At 52.2% G+C, this 19,000-nt stretch overlaps 11 protein-coding genes across 12 annotated transcripts; 4 read left to right on the top strand and 7 right to left on the bottom strand.

Annotated features, from left to right (window-relative positions):
- Positions 1 to 130: 130 nt before the first annotated feature.
- PPTG_17522 (hypothetical protein) lies at positions 131 to 1,154 on the bottom strand (the record flags this gene model as incomplete). Its single annotated transcript, XM_008915396.1, has 5 exons — positions 131 to 354; positions 429 to 557; positions 619 to 868; positions 945 to 1,064; positions 1,149 to 1,154. 5 exons carry the CDS (start codon positions 1,152 to 1,154, stop codon positions 131 to 133), a joined length of 729 nt encoding a protein of 242 aa, XP_008913644.1.
- A 95-nt stretch (positions 1,155 to 1,249) lies between these two features.
- Positions 1,250 to 1,747, top strand: PPTG_17521 (hypothetical protein). The gene has a single exon (XM_008915395.1). It carries the CDS (start codon positions 1,322 to 1,324, stop codon positions 1,565 to 1,567), a length of 246 nt encoding a protein of 81 aa, XP_008913643.1. The 5' UTR covers positions 1,250 to 1,321; the 3' UTR covers positions 1,568 to 1,747.
- Positions 1,611 to 4,139, bottom strand: PPTG_17520 (hypothetical protein). Its single transcript, XM_008915394.1, has one exon. The coding sequence runs from the start codon at positions 3,956 to 3,958 to the stop codon at positions 1,817 to 1,819; it is 2,142 nt and encodes a 713-aa protein (XP_008913642.1). The 5' UTR covers positions 3,959 to 4,139; the 3' UTR covers positions 1,611 to 1,816.
- Positions 4,140 to 5,070: 931 nt separating this feature from the next.
- On the top strand, positions 5,071 to 6,392 carry PPTG_17519 (hypothetical protein). Its single transcript, XM_008915393.1, has one exon. It carries the CDS (start codon positions 5,553 to 5,555, stop codon positions 6,252 to 6,254), a length of 702 nt encoding a protein of 233 aa, XP_008913641.1. The 5' UTR covers positions 5,071 to 5,552; the 3' UTR covers positions 6,255 to 6,392.
- A 20-nt stretch (positions 6,393 to 6,412) lies between these two features.
- Positions 6,413 to 7,062, bottom strand: PPTG_17518 (hypothetical protein; the record flags this gene model as incomplete). Its single annotated transcript, XM_008915392.1, has 3 exons — positions 6,413 to 6,601; positions 6,688 to 6,894; positions 6,958 to 7,062. The coding sequence occupies 3 exons, from the start codon at positions 7,060 to 7,062 to the stop codon at positions 6,413 to 6,415; spliced, it is 501 nt and encodes a 166-aa protein (XP_008913640.1).
- Positions 7,063 to 7,337: 275 nt separating this feature from the next.
- On the bottom strand, positions 7,338 to 7,910 carry PPTG_17517 (hypothetical protein; the record flags this gene model as incomplete). The annotated part of the gene is made up of 1 exon (XM_008915391.1): positions 7,338 to 7,910. One exon carries the CDS (start codon positions 7,908 to 7,910, stop codon positions 7,338 to 7,340), a length of 573 nt encoding a protein of 190 aa, XP_008913639.1.
- Positions 7,911 to 8,035: 125 nt separating this feature from the next.
- On the top strand, positions 8,036 to 11,825 carry PPTG_17516. Of its 2 annotated transcripts, XM_008915390.1 has the most exons (4): positions 8,036 to 8,595; positions 8,721 to 8,891; positions 8,950 to 11,452; positions 11,517 to 11,825. In XM_008915390.1, the coding sequence occupies exons 2-4, from the start codon at positions 8,764 to 8,766 to the stop codon at positions 11,646 to 11,648; spliced, it is 2,763 nt and encodes a 920-aa protein (XP_008913638.1). In that variant the 5' UTR covers positions 8,036 to 8,595; positions 8,721 to 8,763; the 3' UTR covers positions 11,649 to 11,825. The 2 variants fall into 2 exon arrangements, with proteins under 2 accessions (XP_008913638.1, XP_008913637.1); XM_008915389.1 differs by having other exon boundaries at positions 8,036 to 8,891.
- An 8-nt stretch (positions 11,826 to 11,833) lies between these two features.
- On the bottom strand, positions 11,834 to 14,609 carry PPTG_17515 (hypothetical protein; the record flags this gene model as incomplete). Its single annotated transcript, XM_008915388.1, has 2 exons — positions 11,834 to 12,797; positions 12,864 to 14,609. 2 exons carry the CDS (start codon positions 14,607 to 14,609, stop codon positions 11,850 to 11,852), a joined length of 2,694 nt encoding a protein of 897 aa, XP_008913636.1. The 3' UTR covers positions 11,834 to 11,849.
- Positions 14,610 to 15,784: 1,175 nt separating this feature from the next.
- Positions 15,785 to 16,102, bottom strand: PPTG_24131 (hypothetical protein; the record flags this gene model as incomplete). The annotated part of the gene is made up of 1 exon (XM_008915387.1): positions 15,785 to 16,102. The coding sequence occupies one exon, from the start codon at positions 16,100 to 16,102 to the stop codon at positions 15,785 to 15,787; it is 318 nt and encodes a 105-aa protein (XP_008913635.1).
- Positions 16,103 to 17,010: 908 nt separating this feature from the next.
- Positions 17,011 to 17,986, top strand: PPTG_17514 (hypothetical protein). The gene has a single exon (XM_008915386.1). The coding sequence runs from the start codon at positions 17,038 to 17,040 to the stop codon at positions 17,860 to 17,862; it is 825 nt and encodes a 274-aa protein (XP_008913634.1). The 5' UTR covers positions 17,011 to 17,037; the 3' UTR covers positions 17,863 to 17,986.
- A 595-nt stretch (positions 17,987 to 18,581) lies between these two features.
- On the bottom strand, positions 18,582 to 18,773 carry PPTG_24130 (hypothetical protein; the record flags this gene model as incomplete). Its single annotated transcript, XM_008915385.1, has 1 exon — positions 18,582 to 18,773. The coding sequence occupies one exon, from the start codon at positions 18,771 to 18,773 to the stop codon at positions 18,582 to 18,584; it is 192 nt and encodes a 63-aa protein (XP_008913633.1).
- Positions 18,774 to 19,000: the final 227 nt, after the last annotated feature.

Genomic DNA, 19,000 nt, shown 5'->3' with positions numbered 1-19,000 from the left:
CTCCGCGATCTGTCTCAAGGTGGTGTTTTTGTGTAAAAGTCACTAGATTTTGTAAATTGGTACTTTCAAAACAATTACACAAATAGCCAACTTGATGCGGACACGAAGGCAACATTCATCGTGCATTCTATTATGACTTCTTGGAGCCGCCAAAGCCGCCGAAGCCCATCATGGCCATCATTTCGGCATCAGCATCGAGAGCTTCATCGGCAGCCTCAGGCTTTTTGTCAGCGTCGTCAGATTTGTCCTGCTCCAGTGCCTCCTTTCCGAGCTTTTTGGCTTTCTTCTGCTCCTTCTTCTGTCGCTTGGCACGAGCTTCCTCTTCCTCCGCTGCCTTTAGTTTCTTCTCGTAATCTGCATAACACAAAGATAACAAGTCATAAGTCACAAGTCCGATACGATCAAGCGAATTACCAAGAGCTTCGCACCTTCCATAGCGTCCAGCTTCTTGGCCATCAAAGGGTCCCACTTGCGCTTGGACGCACTCTGCAGTCGATTCTTCACCTGATCCACCGTCGATCGCTCCACTCGCATGCTGTAGCCGAGCTTGCGCAAGTCTGCGATAGCAAACCTACTGTTCAGACTATATCAAATGCTTCATGTCCTTGGCCTACTTACGTTTTTTGCCATTGATGTGATCCAGATACGCCACCGAGTCCTTGAGGCCGCACTCGCAAACCTCGCAATAGTAGCCGCCATTCTTGCTCACATCATCGGACTTGACCACCTTCACAGTACCCACGCTGCTCTCCAATGACATCTTGTTGGTTCGAGCCTTCAGAAATGCGCGTGCCGAGCCAGCAGGACCCGCTGCACCCTCATTGGCAGCCTGGAACTCCTCCTTAGTCGACTTGATCACCTTCTTCGTCTACAGGGCGGCCCATTCATTTGGTTATTTAGCTGCACACATTACCACACAGCAGGAATTGAACAGACAAACGCACCTCTTCCTTCTCTAGTTTCCCCTCAGCACGGAGCTGGGCGAGCTTCTCGTAGTGTGCGCGGTCCCATGTCTGACGTGTCACGTTGGCCACACCTGGACCTTTCCGAGAGCCCGATTTGTCCTGTGGCAATAGCACAAGAGAAATTACGCGTAAGAACATGTCATGGTTGTCTGCAGGGCACGGTCATGCGTCTGTCAACCTTACCGCCATTATTGCTTGACCTTCGACAAACCGATTACCAATAAGTTGCTAAAAGGAAATTGAAGAAGATTTTATGTTGCGCAACTTTATCTTTTTAAGTTGCGCTGCATATTTTGCGGTCGTGGACGCGCTTGACACAAGGAGCTAGACCCTCGGAATCGTCGTCGCTGCTCGCAATGGTTCTCGCTCACCAGGACGCGTGGAGAAGCCACCCTTTCATCAGCGGCTGTGCCAAGAAGCCTTTCACAGGTCTGGGCCTGGCCTCCGCCATCTTCGGCGTCTACCTCGTGGTGGACACTATCAACTCGCGCTTCTCGTCCAAGGGCAAGGAGGGCGGCGCACACCCAGAGCTGGACTACGTCCCGCGCGGCAAGTTCCAGTACGAGCGCAGCGAGATCGGCGAGGCTCCCGCGCTCAAGTAAATCTCCATCAGCCTCAGCAGCTTCACAGACGCAGAGGACAGAGCGAATATCACTCAATGGAACGAATAACTCTCAACACTTTGGGCTCTAAATAAAACGCTATTGCTTTGGTTGTACGAGATACTAAAGTGCTGTGTGGTTTCTCCCGACACACAGGCTTAAAGAGATGTTAAACAGGTGAATAGTGATGCGAATAGATACCAGCCAGCTTCCTTCGCTGGCTGGTGTGGGCGTCATAAAAAGTATTTCCTATCGCTCGAACGGAAGGGTATCGTCTTGAGGGAATTCTTCATCGTCCTCCTCGCTTTCCCCCGTTTCAGCGCTGCGTCGTTTGCTGTTATGGAAACTGCGCTCCTTTTGCAGCTCCAGCACGGACACACGCGTCATTAGTTGCGTGATCAACAGCATCGTCTCGGCCTTGAGTTCTTCTTGTTCAAGCAACTGCTGCTGCATTTGCATGTTGCTCTGAGCGAGTTGCTCGATCTGCTTCTGCTGCGAAGCCAGCAAACACCGCAGCTCGAGGACAGGAGACGTTGCTCCACTCAGTCCAGTAGTGGCACGCTCGCCACCGCCTCCAGTTGCCTCACCGGCAGCAAGAACGCTTGACTTTCGAGAGCTACCCTTGCGTCCCGTTGTCGGTGATGGGGTGGGACTCCCACCAGTGCTAGTAGGACTCCGCGAGCTTCCAAACGCACTGCGACTAATCCCCGGGGCTCCAGAAGACGAGAACGCGGCAACAGCAGAGTTGCCAGCGCTAGCATTGGGGGCGAAGTGTTGTTGCTGGAAGGTGGCGGGGTGTAGTACTGAGCCGTCCTGACCCGTTTCGTCGAGCTCCAAATCGTGTTTCATCGACCGACTGTGAGTGATCATAGCGTAGCACGTGACACACACGCGTTGCGGAGTTGTAAAGCCCTTCGCCTCCATGGATATTTTCTTGTCTGCACTATGTTGACTGCAGATCGACTTGCCACAATTACGACAGTGGTGACGGTGCTTGAACATGCCGAAGCTTGCTCGACAGATGGAGCATTCGCCGTCATGTTTCCACTCAGGAGGAGGGTCAAAGTGTCCTCGACCGTGCGATCCATGAGAAGCACGACGGTGGGTTCTCCTGAACAGTGGCGGTGAACCTCTTTGAGATCCACTAGGAGTGACTGAGCGTCGAACAGGCTCGTGTACCGACCGGAAAAGCCGACCTCGCGGGTTGAATTGAGCACCAAATGCTCCTCCTACAGTGCTGGCACTGTCTCTTGAAGACGCAATCTCAATCTCATTCTCCTCGTTCTCATCGTCTGCTTCATCGTAGAATTGGAAGCTTGAATTTTGTCGAAGGTTTTCATGGCTGGGCATCATTGGCAGCGACATGTGGCGACTGTGGCTTCGCCTCGCCATTTCATCCTCGTTGTTGGCCACAGCGGCGTTGGCACTCATTGCAGACACCATCGTACGCAACTCGCGTTCAGTGAGGATGCCATTATTCTGCAATTGAGCAAGCAGTGACGCAGTGCGATGCATCCGAGTCGGAGGGCGAACGGGAGTGTGTGTTTGACTCTGATAGCCTGCAAGGCCTTGACGACTGCTAGTGCGAAATGGAGCACCAAATGAAGATCGAGAGCTGGCCGGTTCCTCTAGACTGGAGGAGCTTTCCGAGGAAGGCGACACGAGATGATCATGAGGCGTGTCAAGACTGTCGCTCAACGACTGCTCACTCATACTGACACTTGTGTCCGGCTTCAAGACTGCCGTCTCAGTTGTTTCCAGTTCTCGATCGTCACCGACATGAAGAAATCCGTTAAAGCCGACATTGCCCACGAAAGGATCTGGTACGACAGCTTCAGTCCATTCCTCAGTCTCCCTGTCTTCATCTTCGGGTTTTTCAACACCGGAAGCTTCTCCTTCTTCCTGGACGCCGAGCGCTTGTTTCATATCAATCTCAGCGCTACTCCGTTCGCTTGGACTATCATCTTGTTGCTGCTGCAGCGTAATACGTTCGTGTGCTCGACGCAACAGCTTCAAGCTGTTTGCATCCAGTTCAAAGTCTTCCGCCATCTTTAGAGCCGATACGCCTTCGGGGGTCCGCTCGTTCACCGCTTCAGGATACGCGCGGAGTAGTTTACGCAAGCAAGACGCCTGTACACCGGCTCGGATGGCGATATGCAATGGTAGTAACTCGCCAGCGTTCTTGGCTCGAACACCGTCTGGATACGCTTGAATCAGCTTGGCCATGAGCGATAGCGGCACACGGCTCACTGTGCAGGCCCAATGGATCGGCAGCATGCCATGGTCTCCACGCTGCTTGGCAATAGCAGGGTCTCGTTCCAGTAGCCGCTGAAGGCCCTTCCAGTCCGACGCCTGAGCTAAGCGGATCGCCTCTGAGTTACCTGAATCCATCGTGGAGAATGTGTGACTGAGGTTGTCACGAGCGCTGACGCTTGTGGCTTGCGTTCGATCGTATAGCGCGGCGCGAGAGAGAGTCGAGTGTGGTAGGCTGCAGAACGCGCAAGGAACAATGGTCGTCCGCGACTAGTCCCGCTGCGGCTTCTGTAAATTTCCTTCTTTGTATCGATGGGTTACCTTTGGTAAAATGGGCACATTTCAAGGAAATCTAGTGGGAATATGGGTCTTTCGGTACTAGTTTTGTGCGCAAATACCCAAGCTGTTAAAGCTCTGGGCAGAAAAGATACATAATTTGTCAAATGGGATCGAATCTTAAAAGGGCACGTTCAACATTGACTACCGAAGTACTAAAATGCATTCCGTTCAGTAATGGGTTCGGTCGGCTCATTTCAACGTGCGCGCGCCACGCACTACGCACGCTATTCGCGGCAGCAATGGGTCCTCTACCTGCTTCCCAAGAACGTTGGCGCTACAGAACGGTCTTCGAACGCCAAGCATGAAACGTGACAACGTTCATATACGCATTGCACACCGCTTGTGAAACGGCTACAGCATGAAGAGCTCTTGCAGCGCTGATAGCACATGATATCCGTTGACTTGGTCAGACGCTGTGCCGCAAACGCAAAGTTTACGTGCGTCGCCAGTCAGCAGCATGGTCCACAAAGCAGAGAACGGGAGGACATAGCCTTCTCAAACTGGTAGTCGCTACTGCGTCGCGGGCGATCATCGCCGCTGCAATTCTCTTGAGTAATTCGATCGACTGCTCAGGAGTTGGTCGACCACGTCCTGTCCTGAGAGCGAACTGTCGTTGTCGTCATTGTCGAGCAACAAAAAAAACTGCTCCACGCAAGAAAACGCTCTGCTGGTGTCCACTCGTACAAGCACGTTATGGCACTCTCTACAAGTATTCAATAGCTCTCCGTCCAAAGTGATGCCAATCGGTGCATCGATAGAGCTGTCATCGTGAACATACGCAGTCATCAATTGAGAGTGATAGCGCCGTCGTCGTCCCCTCTTCAGAATGGCTGTAGTCAGGTCTTGCGTGATTGTCAACGGTCAACCTGTGCGCGTCGAACGTGAACACGTACTCTTCCTATTGCCGTATACTCAAGTATTTGTTGTTCCAAAAGAATTGCCTGTCCACGTGTCTCCGCAGCGGGCGTACCATTGGGACTTTGACACCGTAGCGGATACGCTGAACTCGTGACGGTGATCTACGAAGGAACTGCAGTGCCCGCTTCAACATCTTTTACCGCAACAATTCAAGTCGCAGTTGGCAGCGGAGGCACTCGGTCAGGGGAAGGTGGTGGAGCTGCAGCCAGGGCGTTCTTCTAGCAGCTCATCGCTGAATCCATCGCCGTCTTCGATCAACGCCGAGCGTAGAAGCATCCTCGCGTCGTCCTAGATGTCTCCGCTCTCTTGTGTCTCGGAATCCTTTCAAAGTCAACATCTGATTCAGATTGCCTTACCAAACTACAAACATTCCTACATCTCGAGGACAATCTATAAACGACGCATCATCACTTCCCATACAAAAATGAAGTCACTACACGAACCGCTGCTTTAGGCAGCTTCACGACTTCAGGCGATGCTGCGCCGGGCGATTCAGCGAGCGCGGCTGCATCTACCGGCGCCCATCGGTCACGACAACGGCGGTGGTGGATCTTCCAGTGATGAAGAAGACTTCCCTCTCAGCCCAAGCGTTGCCTACACTTCCTTACGCGACGATGAATCCGTCCGCGACCATTTTCGCAAGCGCCCAGAGGATGTTTCCGGTGTACATTTGATCATCGCGGAGGGGATAGTCAAAGCGAGGAAAGGACACGTGGCGGAGCTGTCCTTGGATGAGCAGAGACGTGCTGCGGACGCCTGGAATCGATTGCAGACGCTCTATGGGCTATTCCAGGAGCTAGAAGCCGCCGCGGACGAGGACACAGAAGACAGCGATACTGAGAGCGTTGAAGCGGAAGAAAGGGAGAAGAGAGGGCCAAAGGAGACTCGACGACGACGCAGACGTGATGACGGACTGCGGTCGCTCCTGCAGGAGGTGCAACTGCCTCCCGGTGTGATCTTCCGGGACCTACAGACATTGTCGGTGACCGATGGTAGTGACGACAATGCCATGCCCCAGGGATTCACAGCCGGCATGTTTGCGGCACTGGGCAATGCCATGTACAAAGAGATGCTCGTGGCGGCGGAGCAGAATCGAATCAGCCCCGACGCGTTCGAGGAACTCGGCAACTGCCTCTACGCCGAAGCGGCGAGTGTGGCAGTGTCGGCGACGGCGTAGGTGGAGGTGATGGTTGCCGTGATAAGTTAGCTATGGTATGACTAGTTTCTTTATTTTATTGCTCGGTGGTGTGGAGTATCACCTCAAAAACCAAATGAAAAGGCCCAAATAATGTGCATGTATCAAGACTTTGTTACCTAGCTGCTTGAGAGTGAGTTTCACTGCTCTTTGCTCTGTACCTTGGATTGCCAATACGCTAGCGCTTTGATACCGTCGTTTTCGACTTGCTGGACACCCTGGAAGTCCAGGACCTCGCCATTGGGACGGATGATCACGAGAGCTGGGATGCCGCTGTTTCGGTATGTGACGCCCACCTCCACGTCGTCCTTGCCATTGCGGATACCATACTGCATGATACGGATACGTTCATCAGATCAGGTCAGTAAACAAGCCAAACTGCGGCAGAAACACGTTGTTGGGGAGCAATGCTCACCTTTCGGCGGAGCTCATTGCGGATTTCGGCGTCACGAGGTACCATCCACCAGTCACCGTGCTTGGTCGAGAAGTGCGCCTGCTGGTCTTCCTCTGACATGTCGGAGCTCAGGAAGACGATATCAAGGTTCTGCGTTGACGTGTTCGCTTCAGCATAGAAGTCATTGAGCTTTGACTGGAAGGCGCGGCAGTCCGGGCACCAGTTCGCCTATTCAAATCGAGCAGCGTTAGAATTGGGGGTTTTAGGCTGCATAGAGGTGCATGGACGTACAGCGAAGTACAACGCCAGCAATCCGGTCTTGCCGACGTCGCCCCCGTCGATCGTCTCGCCCTTGGCGTTCACCAGCGTCGTGCCGTGCAGCAACGCGTCCGCCATTTCTCCAGTCACGCTCACGAATGATGAAAAGCGTTATGATTGGCTAGCGCGTGTCACCAGATGTGCATGTTTCGCTCGTCTACATGTGAACGCAGCGAGCGAGCCGCTTCAAGCGGTATTTGATGATCCATTCATGGCGCCACGTGGACTACTAATAAGCTGTACTTATTGGTGTCGGGAGATCTGGAGTCGGGAGATCTCGACATTTCAGAAGCAAGTGAACGTTCAGTGCAGTTTATTTAACCACTGGATGCGAGTTATCTTGCTGATTCATTTTACTGCTGCCAGGCCGCGAGAGCCTTGATGCCATCGCGCTCAATTTTATCGGCAGCGTGGAAGTCGACGACCTCTCCATCGGGGCGGATGACCACGAGCGTCGGGATACCACCCTTGCGCGTGATGGGGCGTAGCTCGCTCACCTCGGCGCCGGCGCAAACGCCAAACTTGCGCTTGAGCAGCGTGCGCGTCTCGCCCTCGAAAGGTACCATCCACCAGGGACCCTGCTTGTCCGTGAAATGTGCTAGTTGATCCTTGGCTGAGGCGTCGGAGCCCACGAAGACCACGTCCAGGTTGTCTTTTGCAGTCTCGTAAAACCTGTTGAACGCCGGCTGGAAAGCGCGGCAGTCCGGACACCAGTCTGCCGCGAAGTAGAGCGCAAGCACCTTGCCGTCCTGGCCGAGCGTTTCGCCCTGCACGGACTCGCCCATGGCGTTTGTCAGCGCGATGTCCTGCAGCAAAGCCTTGCTCATGGTTGAGATACTGAAGGAACTTGTGGTCGGCAACAGACAGCGGCGATGAAAGTTGGTCAGTGCAAAGCTCAGCATTTCGAGCTCACTTTTCGCCCGCATAAATTGTGCGTCGCTTTAGAAATGCTCTGTGATTGGTGGAAATGACCGTCTTTTTTCTCATGCTCATTTATCGAAATGAGGTGAAGAAACTAACCGTGTTTTGGTACGGGATATGACCTACACCTAGTTCGTCAGCCAATCATGAAGCGTTTAGTCAACTTCAATATCACATGTCGAACTTCACTGCGAACGCGTGCCATTACGACGAAGCCTGCACTTCGCACCCGATCGTGGCACTTCGTGCCAACCCAAAGAATTGTGTCTGTGCTTGCTAGCGGCCGCTATTAGCCGATCCTTCGTACCCTTCAGCTCAAACCTGCGTTACGGCTCATTAGCGTTCACTATGGAGTTGCCCTAGGTACCTACAGTGCTCCGAAGACTTATCGGCATCCGTTACAGTGTCGTGCCAGAAATAGCCAGATCTCTGCCTCAATTGGCGCAAAAGCGAATTGACGCTCTTCTATTGGTCGAAATACTGCACAGGTACCATCTGAGTCGGTTGCCCGTCCCAGTCATCAAGTCTCGCTGGGGACGCGACAGACGCAGCACCAAAGGACACTCGCTCCAGCGAGTGCAGCGCCGCACCAAGCCTCTCTCGAGCTCTCTCACTCGACAGTGCAGTTCATTGAGCTCGTGTAGGCGCTTCTCCGGTCGAAATCCGAGCGCTAGACGCTCCAAAAAGCAGGTAAAGCCCATTCCCTGATTTGGCAGCTGGTTATTGTCCTGCGTGGGCTTCCTGGCGCTCTCTGCGCTTCATATCGATTGCCACCCGTTCTGCTTCTGATTCAACTACGTGCTCGTGGTCTGTAGAGCTCTATAGGGTGGAGAAGTACAGTTAAAACTGCCAAACACCATGATGAACGAAAGACGCCGCAAGCTTCAGACCATCCAGGTGGATCATTACGACGGCCAGGCCATCTACAGCGGTAATGAACTCATCTATGAGCTCGGAGGATACCTCGGAGGCGGCGCAGCTGGAGTGTACGTTGAAATTCCGAGAATTGTTAATAAAAATCGACACTAATTGTTACTATTGCAGAGTCTATGAGGCTTTCTCGACACGTACGAAGCAGCACGTGGCTATCAAGATACTAAACCCCGTGGGATACAAGCTGTTCCCCAGTACATTACTGGCTCGCTGTATAGTCGCCGTGAAGGGCAAACCTTTGGTGCTGCCGTCGGATGAAGCGGAACTTGACGATGATGCAGGACAGAGAGCCAATCGACGTGTGTTCGCAGGAGGGAACCACCGTATGCGATCAAACTTTGGCTCTCCAAAGGGAACAACCGAGCGGATTCGAGTCGAGAACGTGTGGTGGTTGATTCATCCAACGTCCAAACAGGCGATTGCGGCGTTCGAGGATCCACACACTGGACATGTGCGGGAGCTTACACTGCCGCAGTGTATTCAAGTGTGGGGCGAGCAAATGAACCAGAGCGAGAGTGGTGCAGAGCGGCAACAAACCGATCCAGCCGAATTGTACCAAGAAGTGCAAGTGAAGAATCAGACCATCAAAGTCCCAAGAATTCCAAAGAAATTCATTAAGTTCGCACACACTCGACGATCGATTCATCGCGAGATCTCCAATATGTCGGGGTTGGAGTATCATGAGAACGTGCTGCGGTTGGATGAAGCTCTGGAGTTGGTTCAAGACAGCAAATGCACTACGTTCCTGGTACTCGAGTTGGCTGGGGGTGGCGAGCTATTCGACCGTATCAAGCTGGATTGTGGCACCAGTGAAGAGACAGCACGTCTGTACTTCCGTCAGCTCATTTCTGGAGTCGCTTTTTGCCACAACTCGGGGGTTTGCCATCGAGATCTCAAGCCCGAAAACTTGCTACTAGCCGATAACGAGGAGCATTCCACGCTGAAGATCGCGGATTTCGGGCTATCGGCCATTTTCGCCATCACAGACAGCGATGCAAGTGTTGGAGCCAATGGCAACGGCGTGGACCAGCCAGCTATTCGACGACTGCGCTCGGTTGTGGGCTCTCCGCACTATGTTGCGCCCGAAGTTCTGATGGATGCTGGTCAAGGTTACGACGGCGCAAAGGCAGATGCGTGGTCTATTGGTATTATCCTGTACGCTATGATCGCAGGGAACCTGCCGTTTGGGAAAGATCTACTCAAGTGCGTACGCTACGATCGATTCCGCAAATGGTCGTATAATACCAAGTACAGCGACGACGATCCTACAGATGAGGTGGAGTTCCCGACGTGGTTTTTTCCAGCACATTTCTCAATGGAATTGAAGTCTCTGATCGCTCAGTTACTCTATCCGGATGCTTGTATGCGTCTATCGGTGGAAGAAGCGCAACGTCACACATGGGTACGTGGAGAGAAACTCAAGAAACCGTGTCCGTCAATGTCGGAAGATGATCAGCCGAGCAATAGCGCAGCTCTCAGTCCACCAGGATTACCGCCAGCACCTCATCCAACGCACAAGAACCGTATGAACGTGGCGATTAACACCTTACAGGACGGTATTGAGTTGGGACAACACATGCACCCCAGTCAACTGGGTGCTGTGTCTCCACAAGCGATCACTCGACTGCTTACTAAGTCTCCCAGTCCTCATGGACACGCGTTCCGATGCCCACCGTCTCCACAGCAAAATCTTCGCGTGAACAAGCATCTAGCTGGCGTGGTTGGCTACATGCCTCCACTGGATGAGACGTCCTCCATGTCTGGTCAAACGCCTATAAACTCTCCTCGCGATGCCAAGAACAACGACAATTTTGAGTCCGATCGCGAAGATGCGTCGATGATTTCTTCGACGAAAGAGTTAAACGCTTGCAATATCTCTGAAGCTGGAGCGCTCTTTAAACAGGAGGCGCTCGTCCGAGAAGCCACCGTGACGACGTCAATGAACCTCGCTGTGAGAGAGATTGGCGGTGAGAACGTAGCTGGATCTGCTCATCTGGTACAGCAGACTGTTACTAGACAGCATCGATTTGTATCGCCTCCGCTTGTGACTGGACCGAGAGATACTATGCCCATTCGACTTCGTCGCAACTCGCCGCCGGAACTATTTCTACGTGGGTTTGCTCGAGGACATTTTCGTGAGCTCTCCAAAGGAGATGTTGGAAATACCAGTGGCTTCGATGGGATCAATATCCTCGGTCGTTCTCCTCCCCTTCTCCCACAATCAATTGTGACTCGGGACGATAAACCCGGTGTTCCTATTAACCGTATGCTGACAGAACCTCTGGCGTTCGCAGCAACTTCAGGAGAGAGCAAAGATGTCCAAGCTGAGCAGCAAGCAGCCAGCGTCCCGCCTCCTTCGTATAGTGATGTTGTGGCTCGTTCGACACGCTTCTTGACTGCACTACCCGCTCGCTTGGTGCTCTCTAACGTCGAAAACGCGTTGAAGACCACCCCTTGCCCACTTCCGTACGAGTATCCCACAGTGCCGCAGAATGTGTCCATTGATTGGGACAATTACCAACTCGAAGTGCGGTATGGTAATCTCTTGACCTGCACGGTGCAAGTGTTCCTCTTCCAGCGCGGTGTATATCTTGTCGAGTTCCGACGTGGCCACGTACGTTCATCTGTCGAAATTTTTTTTGTGCTTAACTGATCTAATGTGTTTTGTATTGTGGCAGGTGGATATCTTTCAGTTCAAACGCTTTTACGAAAAGATCCGTGCGCAGATCTCGGAAGGCATGGACGGAGGTTCGGAACGGCCTTCACCGGCATTCCGCAAACGGAACAACTCCATTTCCGAGACGTTTTGAAGTGAAACCTTGATGCCGGACCCTCGTAAACTCACTCATCATAAATATTCACTCCAACGTTTTTCACCCACGGCTAACGATTTTATAATCGTTAGCTTAAAGTGAAGAAGTAATATTTGACTTTGGTAGATAATACTACACCTTAATATATAGTAATGTGGTGGCATCTACAAGAACAAGTAATATCGGTCAAGAATATTATTACTTCGCGTTTTTACTATGCTTACCACGAGGTTTGTGTCGCTTCTTGAGCGATTTGAGGTAAGGCTCTGCTACCGATTTCGTTGACGGTGTTCTTCCCAGTGTTAGTACTTCTGCAAGACTTCCAGATGTGGTTGGCTGGACGTATAGCGGTATGGGGTTCTTCTTCTTTAAACGAATGTACGGTAGTGAAGCGTTGTTCAGGTGGATGCCCCAATGTTTGTTGTTCGTCACGGGAGATACTGCAACTGTGTGCGCCACTTCCTGATGCTTGTCACGATTACTATTCGATTTACTTGGGTAAAGATGCACACGCAGCTCCTCCAAGAACCCTTTACTTGCCTTGATTTTCGGAAGATGTACACGATTGCTATCCCGGTCAGAGGTTTGAGGTTGGGATCTATCCGAAACAAGAGCTGGCAGATCAAGGTGAAGTTCTCGTCCGCCATTAGGGATAAGGCTGCCATCTAGATGCCCTGTAAGAAGGTCGTCATTGTTCCCATGTTCACCAACGCCAACGTTCATTTGCAGGTCGTGCAGAGTTTGAAGCTGCATCTTGTCAATTTCCAAACTCCCAATTCGAAATTCCATCAGTAAAACCTCGCGGATCAATTCGTTGCGCTCCATTAACGGACTTTGCTCAATTCCTCGCCGAAACTCGTCCATTGCTCTTTCGTTTCTGGTCAGTTGTTGCATCAGGCCTTCCTTATCCAACAATAAAGAAGCGAGTTGCTGGTCTTTAACATCCGTCTTTGCTGCCTCCACGGCTGTGTTATTTTCTTGCAGTGTTGTGTCTGCCACAGATGCTTTCCCTTCCCTTTGTTGACTTTGGGGTTCATTTACAGTCGATGACTTAGAAGGGGGAGAAGAAGACTGCGCGTTGTTTGGTTCTGTGATTAAGGCAGGTGGATTCTGTTTATCTTGAAGTTCCTGTGCTCGACTTTTGATCTGTTGACATAAAAAAACATTCGTTAGTTCAAGCATGTTATTACGGAGAAAAATTGATGTACTAACCTGATGTTCGATCTTCAATAGTGCGTGACGCAATCTCCGACGCTCTTGAAAACACTGCGTAATGTATTGACGAGCTTCACGTAGTTTTGACGTCATCCAGTCTTCTTCTTCCAAGTTATTGTCAACATTTTCATTCTCCAAAGATTTCTTGCTTTCGACCCAGCGTCGTTCCGATTCTGGCGGAGAATGTCGACTAATTTCCGCTTTTTCTTGTTGCCGAAGAAGTTCCTTCTTCAATGTGGCAATTTCTTCCTGAAGGTTTGCCACAAGGTTGCTCTGGTTGAAAGAATTATCAGACTCAACAATGTTCCTTGTTATCGTCGTCTTGATATTCTTGGCTCGATTAGCGTATTTGAGAGTGTTCAACGTTTCCTCCACACTTGATGCTGCAAGGCTAACGTTGGCAATCATCACCGTTCGGCAATTTCCACCCAATGAATCTTTCAGAAGCCTTGTAAGCTTGCTGTCTCGATAAGGCACAAACGTTCCTTCCTTTTCTCCCAACGCATTGATACAATTCCCCAATGCTAGCAATGATCGATTAATATTTGCTCCCTCAAGTAACCTCTGACCACGGTTTTGTGTCACGGCAGCTCGCTCGCTTCCTGCTAAATCCACAAGTGATAATTTCCCAAATTTTACTTCAACGTTATCAGTATCGCAATTTTCCGAGTCCGCCAGTTTCTCTTGCTGCTCGATATGCACCTGAAGCACTGCGTGTGATCGCGAGGAGACGGAGTTAGCTGACGTACTCTCCTGTGATCGGTACTTGTTGCCTCTACGCAATAATTTCATCACGTCCTGTGCATTATTCGCCTCCACCTCCAACAATCCCGCTACAACAGACCCTCGAATCGGATCTTCACGCAAATCTAGAAACTCGGATGTTGGCATTGCGACAGAAGACGAGCAAGACGAACTAGCACACAACAGATCGCGGATATTCTCGTTGTAAACTTCTAGAAAAGAGACTGTCACTCGGTATCGCACACGTCCTGCTGGGTCTGCATGAACACGTTCAATGTTTCGGAAAAGATCTTCCAATGTTCTCGCCATGATACCAGGCTCCTCTTTTGTGCCAAGCATCGTGTACGTTTTCCCTGCTCCAGTACAGCCATAGGCAAACACGGTAGCATTAAAACCGTTTAGTACTCCGTGTATCAGAAATTTCGTGGTTTGCTGATAAATTTTTTGCTGACCATCACTTGCGGAAAAAACATAATCAAACGCATAGCGTTTTTCACGTCTGCGTGATCCATTTGCCATCGCAGGAAAAGCGGACGTGTGGCGTGGTTTCCGATGCGAGTGCAACGAATGCCGTCGCGCAGAGGAATTTGCAATTGGTATCGACTCCGAACTGCGCGTGAGAACGACAATCTCTTTATTCCCTAAAACTTTCACAATCTCCACGCGATCTCGGTCGTGACTCAGAAGCGGACGCAAACGCACGGTCACCAAGATGTTGGCCTGACCTGCCCACATTTTCTGTCTGTAGGTATCGCTGTCTGAGTTTTCTTCCGTTAAAGTTGCGAGGCCATTGCCAGTCTTTGCGGCCAATTGAGGCAGGAAGCTCTTCCGCGGGATTGGGCGCGTATCCGCGACCTCGCGCTCGCCTTTCGTGTACAGTGCGCCACCTTCAATTCGAGCATGGCTGGTCATGGGCCGTAGCGACACGGGTGAAAGTAGAAACAACCGCGCGTTCTCCCTCGTGGACGGTGAAAGGTCTGGATTTCGCCCTAGCGACATCGGATGTTCCGGAGGCAGTGACAAGCTTGAAACCCTCACAGCGATGGTAGCTCAGTCAGCAACCTGCAGTATCACCAGACATTAAAAGAACTTAAGCGAGCGTAAGTCCACAACAGCCTGAGATCCCTTTACATAGATCGCCAAAGATAGCGGGGATAACTGGGACTACCACCACCACTCTGATGTTGAAGAAGAACCATCACTCTGATAGTTGAAGTTGCAGTTTTCGGTGGATGCAGGTATGTACCACGAATGAGAACATTTGCAATCAAAAGATGTGAAACACGATTAATTAGCACCGCGACTACAATGCTCTCTGTGACTTTGGGCGCCAAGAAGCTTACATCGGTCCACAAAATCAGCTCGGTAGGACATTTTTGCGGATAACGACGCTGTCGAGTGGCAAGCCATTGAGACACTGCGTAGCTGCAGAGATCGATCAACGATCAGCTAAATCAGCGCTGTGACTGATGCTGATGTGTCCGGTATCCGATGATTTTTGTATCAAGGGCCTTGAGCCAAGACTGCACTGCAAACACGACACCACTGACTAAATGTTCAGGAGCGTGTCGCCCAACTCGTGCGTAATAAAGACTCACTAGTGCTCCCCCACGAATACAGAGTGGCGAACACGTGACAAGTTCGACTCAACGCTGATAGCGTCTTGCATTAAACTGGCAACAACAGAGTGTCGAGCGTCGCGGTGACGGGGATAATTTCGTGAGTTACACTCTCGGTTCAGCGCTGATTTCTGACGTTAAACACGCCATGGGTCAACCGATCTTGACTTACGACCGGAGGACCCAGCTCGGTTTGGTCTCCACGGATGGATGGAGCCCTATGGCTCGCAGCAATCCAGGACTCGCGACATAGAGTTCTTATGTGGTCGAGCACGATGCACTCGCTGCAAGAAGAGACTGCGACTCACCTTGATTTTAGTGCTTTATCGTCGTTCTGGCACCCTCGTCGAATCTTGTCTCGGCAGAGCACTCGGAAGCGATACAAAAAACGCATGGATCAAAAAGGAAGGATGCTTGCCTCAACGTCTGCACGCTGAGAAATGAGCGTGGCGAATGTTGAAGCGAGCTCGCAGAGCTGGGGCCACGCCATCACTGCGATCGTCTCGGGGACAAGCCTGCGTTTTTCAAATTTTAGCGACGCATACTGGACTCAAGTCAACTGGGCCGTTCCAATGGCGAGCTTAGACATCCCGCGGACCTGGCCGAGACCGATGCTTGGCTCCGAGATCGGCACCGTGACACGGAGGCGTGAGAGTGCCACCTCGTCATCGAGGCTCCACGCTGCCTTTCCAAGGCGGTCCCCGGCAGTCTCCTTTGCAGACCGATCTCGCGGATGTGTCGCCGACACACAATGAAACGACAGTCATGGTGTTGCTTGACAGAAATGGGAGCGGAGACCGCGAGAAACGAGACGAGCGAAATCGTTGCCATCCGCGTGGCGAGCCTCGAGGTAGAACGCCAGCAGTGCTCCATGTCTGGCGTAGTCCCCAGCAGTAACACTGCAGTTGTGGACACCGTGCAAGCATATGCCTACTTTTTTTTTTTTTCACTAGATGGGAGGCAATTATTGTCATGTGGCGTTGGAAAACTTGCACCGCCAAGTGTCGAGCCGACTTTGACATCGCTGGATAGCCCGTTACTCACGTCCCTTGGAGTTGACTGGCGTGATGGCTCCATACAAACATCAAGTCTTTCTTTCAGCAGACGAGGTGTCGTTCAGGAACAGCTGCTCGTGATCTGTCACAATAGTTGGCCCCGCTGCATCTTTGTGCTGACAAGTTAGTGGACTCAGAGGCACTCGTACCCTTTGTCCTTCAACCGCCCTTTCACTTGGAGTTTGTATGCCATTGCCTCCTGTCTTGCATAACGTTTGAAAATCCACCGTTGCCTTCTTGATACACGTAGTTTCCGCAGCGTTCATAAAGGTAGGGTGACTGCAGGTTGATACCCTGAATCACTTCATGTCTGAGACGCTGGTTTGCGTTCTTCTGGTCGCGCCACCGCCGTAAATGCAGCCGCCTGACACCCAACCAGCAGGCAGCTTATCGCACTGACTGTTGCCATGGCGTCAATGGTTTTGTGGAGGTTGATCGACCCCCACCTTCCGGACGTCCATCTGTGGACATGGTTGTCTCCCAACTGATAGCAGCCGCCCAGCAGATAAATAATGGGGCCCCGCGATCCGACCAGATCCTGTCTCGCATTTGCGACTCTATCAGTCGTCGCTGAAAGTTGATCAAAGTCATCGTCTAACGACACCAACAGCCTGGAAACCGCGTTGAAGCTTGCGAGCACTCGCCCGATCTGCTCGTCGCAGAGCGACCCAAAACTCATTTTTCCGGCCCAGCATCGGACTTGACAGACGGCTACGAGCCGGTCCGACGCAGTGGTCAGCGAGTTAGGGTTCCATGTCCCGTCGCTGCGCCGTGCAGCTCTCTCTACGTGCGCCTGGCCCGACGCCGCTGTCATTAGGCGATTTGCCCCACAGACAGACAACTAGCACAAGTACAGGCGCCGTAATGAACATGCGAGGCCTGGCAGCGACGGTGACGTCCTGCATCGGCGGCAAGGACGAGAAATTCGCGGTACAGGTCCGTCCCGCGGCGCCCGCGAGCGTCTACTTCGTATACAAGACCATGGGCGAGTTCGACGCGCTCTGGGGGTCACTGGAAACCCTCGCGCGCGACGTGAAACGCCGCACTTGCAACAGTCAGGAGAAGCCACAGGAGGAGAAGAAACCGAGTCTGTTGGCCAAGTGGCTGGCTGGTATCGTGGACCACTACGCGTTCCGACAGATCATCCGCGACCTGCGTGCGCAGGAGAAGGAAACCATGAGCACGCTCAACGTGCTGCTGCAGTTCCTCGTCGCGCGCGTGTCCGCGCTCTACAAGGAGCGCAGTCTTCTACACGCGTGCACTGTCGGGCGTCAACTCGTAACGCTCGTGCGCGACTTCTTGCAACAGCCCGTCGCGGCCATCACCAAGACTGAGACGGTCGTCAAGACGACGCCCAGCACTAAGGAAGGCCGGAAACGCTCGTTCGAAGAGATGCGCCCCGAGGACGGCGAGGAGCAGCGCAGCAGTCTGTTCCCTACACGCAGCGGCAGCGAGCGCGCTGTCAAGACCCAGAAGCTCTGTGGGATGCGGGAGTGGGCCATTCCACCTGTCGGCAAGCTGGGAATGGTGGCGCCTGTGGCGTCTCGTCGGCGGGTGTTTGCGGAGGTGGAGTTTTGAAGACAAGGAGAATTATTTATCACTTAGGAACGACGGCATAGAATCGTATAGTAGTCTAGAGGTTGGCCGAGGCAGGCCACGTATTTATAATATGAGCCGAACGCAGTTTCCCCCACTACATGAAGGTGTCCAACGTGTCATTAAACGAAGCAAAGCAGTGCGATGCAAGCGATCGATCAAGCGAGGTGATCCCCGGCTGGAATGGAATGGCAGGCGACGTCGTCAGCGACGCTGCGGAGGGCTCTGCTAGGATGGGGGCTTGGAAGAACCGCCTGCGATCCTAAGTGTCATACATGTATACAGTACGCAACGTTCTTCAAGGCGTCGCTTTGGGCTCGACCTTGGCGTCGCAGCTCTTCTGCGCGGCGCTCGGATGCACGACCGACACCAAAGAGTGCGGAGAGTTGTAGCGCCGCAATTGCCGACGGCGTTTGAGCTGTCCGAAGTTCCGAACATCCTCCAAGATACATGTAAAAAAATGCCTGCGCTCAGCAAGCATCAGCTATCGGTCTCGACAGCTCTGCTTCATGGTGGCAAAGGCAGACACTGGCCCGCGGCACCGCGAAAACCTGATTAGAGACGAACGCGCATGGCACATGCCGTCGGCACACCGACCAGATCAGAAGCAATTGACTGATGGTCGTTCAACTTCAGCTTTATGACAGCATTACCAGATCGATCCACGTCACCGTGCTACTATGCTTCACTACCCTACGATCTCAGATAAAGTCGCAATTGCCAGACCACCCAAATGTCTGGGTGTTGACCACCTTGATTGCCACGGTTTGCTGCTTGCTGTTGGATACTTCCACCTCCCACGCAACGTGCTCTCTTCGCTTGACTCGCTCGTCGCATGTTTCCGTCTTATCCACCTTCTTCTGTCTCCTTTTCGTCCACACACAGCGCACCATGTTCGGTCGCTCACTTGCTGGATTCTGCCACTTTTCCTCGTTTTGTTTACACCCAAAGGGTGATTCATCCACAACCCAAACAAACCAGCCAAGAGATACGTATCGTAATCCCCACGGTTGTTTGTTCTGCGCTCTTCATCTTCATCCTCCCTTCTTCCACCCTCTCGACTGCCGCCTTCGCATTCACGCTCAAGTTCCTTCGTTTGTAGTTTTTTTTTCCAATCCCA

This window comes from Phytophthora parasitica, assembly GCF_000247585.1.
Source record: "Phytophthora parasitica INRA-310 unplaced genomic scaffold supercont2.70, whole genome shotgun sequence".
Lineage (NCBI taxonomy): Eukaryota > Oomycota > Peronosporomycetes > Peronosporales > Peronosporaceae > Phytophthora > Phytophthora nicotianae.
Note: the sequence above shows the minus strand (reverse complement) of the source record. Positions and strands in the feature narration are given on the sequence as shown.

Coding starts and splice junctions, on each gene's coding strand:
- PPTG_17521 (XM_008915395.1), top strand. CDS start 1,322: ATGGTTCTCGCTCACCAGGACGCGTGGAGAAGCCACCCTTTCATCAGC.
- PPTG_17520 (XM_008915394.1), bottom strand. CDS start 3,958: ATGGATTCAGGTAACTCAGAGGCGATCCGCTTAGCTCAGGCGTCGGAC.
- PPTG_17519 (XM_008915393.1), top strand. CDS start 5,553: ATGCTGCGCCGGGCGATTCAGCGAGCGCGGCTGCATCTACCGGCGCCC.
- PPTG_17516 (XM_008915390.1), top strand. CDS start 8,764: ATGATGAACGAAAGACGCCGCAAGCTTCAGACCATCCAGGTGGATCAT. Junction 8,892..8,949: donor GGAGGCGGCGCAGCTGGAGT/GTACGTTGAAAT, acceptor TTACTATTGCAG/AGTCTATGAGGCTTTCTCGA. Junction 11,453..11,516: donor TCGAGTTCCGACGTGGCCAC/GTACGTTCATCT, acceptor GTATTGTGGCAG/GTGGATATCTTTCAGTTCAA.
- PPTG_17514 (XM_008915386.1), top strand. CDS start 17,038: ATGTCCCGTCGCTGCGCCGTGCAGCTCTCTCTACGTGCGCCTGGCCCG.